Here is a 3,624-nt window from a genome sequence, read left to right on the forward strand (position 1 = left end):
GCAACGGGAGAGGCCACAACAGGGGGAGGCCCGCATACCACAAAAAAAAAAAAAAAAAAAAAAAAAAAAAAACAAGTGGGGACTTGGAACTGTCAGAGCTGGAACAGAACAAAGGCGGCCACAGCAGGCACATGGCAGAGGGGTCCACGTGCCCAGGAAAATAAAAAAGCGGGTCAGCCAGCCACATCCGGTCACGGAAGGGAGCGTGCTAGCTTCAGCCTGGCCCGGGGGCCCCACGGGAGCGGTGCCCAGGCCCAGACTGATCCAAAGCATCTCTTTGCCTGGAGGCCTTGATGGAGGCCAGATGTGGGCTTTTCAAAGCAGAAGTCGTGTACGCTGTGGATGGGGGGCAAGTGACAGAAGTGCTGGGTAGCCCATAGCCACTTCATGGAAAGGGGATTCTTGGGGCTGGAAGGGACCCCAGAGCACATCCAGTCCCATCTGCAATGTGCAGATTTGAATCCCATCATGGCACCTAGACAAGACATGGGCTGCAGTTAGATGGAACTGGGCTTCCCCGTGGAGGAGATGCCGGCTTGCTGCTCAATCTCTCTGAGCCTTGATTTCTTCGTCTGTAAAATGGGACTAACGATGCCCATTCTGCAGAGAAGAATTGTAAGGTTAGAGATTGTGCACATCACGTATTTGGCCCAAAGGAGATACTTAACTGGGAATTATTATTACTGAGCCAGGCAAGTTCAGATTTTTACATAAAATCTCTGAGAAGCAAATGCAACAGATTTTACCTCTTAATTATCTAGATGGTGAAATTTTAAATTGTCCCAAATAGCTTTACTCTGTGAAATCTACAGAACCTGCAAATAATCATTTTGATCTTGCTGGATGGTTTGATGACACTTGACTCTTAATAAATCCTCCTGGGAGAGCCAAAATGCTCAGACTGAATTTAGCAACGTATAGAAGACTAGACATTCTGGAAAAGTAATTTGGCATCCCAGAGCAACAATGTGTTGGTATTCAGCTGTTTCATTGTTATTATTAGGTGTGAATTCTAAACTCGGGGGTTTTTCTTCCCTTAACTTCATCATTTCCCAAAGTAGATTTCTTAAAAGTACAGATTTCTCAAATGCCAACAGCTCCATTTCCCCATTCGGGCTCCCAAGGAGAGGCGCAAAACCATGGCGGCATACCCCCTCGGAGTCGGAGGGCAAGGGCGGATAGTGGTGCTGGAAATGGGACACCTAATAGAAGGGCCTCAGAATGGGTGCATTAAGGATCTATTCGAAAAGGGGGTCACTGCAGTGGGGGATCTCACCCCACCAGCTTCCTCCTCCTTCCTCTCCTGGGCTCGTCCTCACAACCTCAGCCCAAAGAAGCCTTCAGGAAAATCACTGAAGTTGGCAGCCCAGAGTCACAGCCCAAGCTCAGTGCTCTCTCTGTACCTGGGTTCTCACCTGGGCAGCCCTCCAAGCTGAGAGCCACCGCTGCCTTCCATCTTGCCGACCTCCATGCCCTCCCCCCGCCAGGTAGGATACAGGTGCCAGATCGCAGTCTGAGCACAGATGCTGGACTTTCCTCTGCCACTGACTTGCTGTGCGATGTTGAGCAACCCCCTCCCCTGTCTGGGCCTCGATTTCCTCATTTGACAGTGGGTGGGGAGAGGGTAATTTATAATCTCTAAGTTCTCTCTCAGCTCTGTGGCCTTTTCTACCTTATAGTAATGCTGGGTAACGTCCGAATATGGCCAGGGGTGCTGGACACACTTGGGAGAAAAGAACAAGTGGCTTGATTTGGGAGAATTCCGTTTACCCAGAGGAGGGCTTTTACTACCTCACGGCCGGGCCTTAGCACCATTGAATGGAGCTGTTCGACGGATACCTGGAGGACTCAGAACTGTGTCCCTTTGACACAGGAGCTGCCTCTTCCCTCACCTTCTCCCAAAGAATGAGGGTCCCTTTAGGGTACCCTGACTGCTGCTATAGCCAGGGACCACCAGAATCCCAACCCTGGGAAGAAGCTTTTCCCACCAGCAGATTCTTTCCGGATGCAAGACGTACTCTGAGCTTTGCTGAATATTTGCAAAATTAATCTCAGCCCTTCGTCCCAGGCAAGCTCCCTTGGAAGGCGGAGCTAGGACTTGAAGCCAAGAATCAAGTCTGTCCTAGTTACAATGATCATAGGGGTGATCTTATTCAACTCCCCCTTTTCCGTAGAAAACACCGAGGCCCCGAGAAGGGAAACAACTTGCCCGGGGGTCACGCGGCAGGTCAGCCGCGCAGCCGGAGCAAATGGCCAGGGTGCAGAGTTAGCTATTAGTGCAATTCTTAGATCAGCGTGGGTGCCTGCGCTCAAATCCCTGCCTTTACGGTTTACCGGCAAACCGTCAGTACTTAACCTCCTTGGACGTCTGTTTCCTCACATGTCAAATGGAGATGTCTGATCTTCCAGGGTTCCACGAAATCACGTGTCAAGTGCGTCCTTAGCCCAGTACCTGGACGAAAAGAAGTGCCTGGAGAACGGCCACCATAGTTATGGTTGTAAATTGCTCTTGTCCTTGTCACGGGAGGAGGAAGCCTCAGAGAAACTGAAGCGTGGCCGGGAAGCTGGGGTCAGGGGCTCAGGCTGGAGCCCGGGGTGCGCCCAGCTGCGCTCTCCTAACGAACGCCCTCCCCGTCTCTGTCCGCAGGCTGGTGGAGCTGTCCTCCGCGGTGCCCATCAGCTCCCACTGGGGGGTGCTGTCCAAGTGCTTGGCCTACAGCAAGGCCGCATCTGACCCGTTCGTGTACTCCCTGCTGCGACGCCAGTACCGCAAGAGCTGCAAGGAGATTCTGAACAGGGTCCTCCACAGGCGTTCCCTCCGCTCCTCCGGCCTCACCGGTGACTCCCACAGCCAGAACATTCTGCCAGCCTCTGAGTGAAGGACGCTGCTCCCGCTGGAGAGCTCGGAACGAGACGGCTGGTGAGAAGCAGGGGCGGGAGGGCTTGGGGCGCCTGGGCGGACTCCAGCAGCCGCCACCATCTGGCAAGCCCAGGGGTTCCGGTTCCCTGGCTTCGGGGGGGCTCCGAAGCCTGCTTCCTGGTTCCTCGAGGGCAGATGTTGAACTGTCCCTGTTTATCACCAAAGGATGACCGAGGGACATGCTGTGCTCTGGCGTTTCTTTTTGAGAAGCTCCTCTGAGCTCCTAGACGCACCAGAGACTCCCCACGAGTCACAGCCCGTCCGGTCATGATCAAGGACACACAGTGCTGGTGGCAGGTGGGGAAGCATGGCGCCCGCCTGCTCACTGACCCCTGGACGCTGGGCTCCATGCTGAAGAAAAGTGGTGACCTCCATGGGACGTCAGTCACGCTGAGAGTGAGGCTGGCAGTGGCCACTTAGCGCCCCCCCCTCTGGCATGGCCACCCTCCTCCACATATAGTGGTGGCTGCTTTAACCCAAATATTATTCAGCTGGAACTAACTGAATGGCGCTCAGCTGGGACCCCTGGGCCCCCGTGTCCAAGGGGAACGTGTGTGCCAACTAGTGTTGCCCAACTGTTGCTGAGAAGTTGTCTTAGAAACGGCTACCTTGGATTCAACTTTGATCCCTCTCTTCCCTCCCCCTCCGCCCCAAAGCTAACATTTGCGTGTGTAGACAATCTTAGCATGAATCTGGTTTAGATA

At 53.6% G+C, this 3,624-nt stretch overlaps 1 protein-coding gene across 1 annotated transcript in view; it reads left to right on the top strand.

Annotated features, from left to right (window-relative positions):
* Nucleotides 1-2,879, top strand: part of GPR26 (G protein-coupled receptor 26) — a 20,530-nt gene extending 17,651 nt beyond the window's left edge. The window contains exon 3 of the mRNA XM_007119972.2: nt 2,648-2,879. Within this exon, the coding sequence (XP_007120034.2) occupies nt 2,648-2,879 (232 nt within the window). The remainder of the gene's footprint in view (nt 1-2,647) is intronic.
* The last annotated feature ends 745 nt before the right edge of the window (nt 2,880-3,624 follow it).

The sequence above is a fragment of the Physeter macrocephalus genome, chromosome 20, assembly GCF_002837175.3.
Source record: "Physeter macrocephalus isolate SW-GA chromosome 20, ASM283717v5, whole genome shotgun sequence".
NCBI classification, from domain to species: domain Eukaryota; kingdom Metazoa; phylum Chordata; class Mammalia; order Artiodactyla; family Physeteridae; genus Physeter; species Physeter macrocephalus.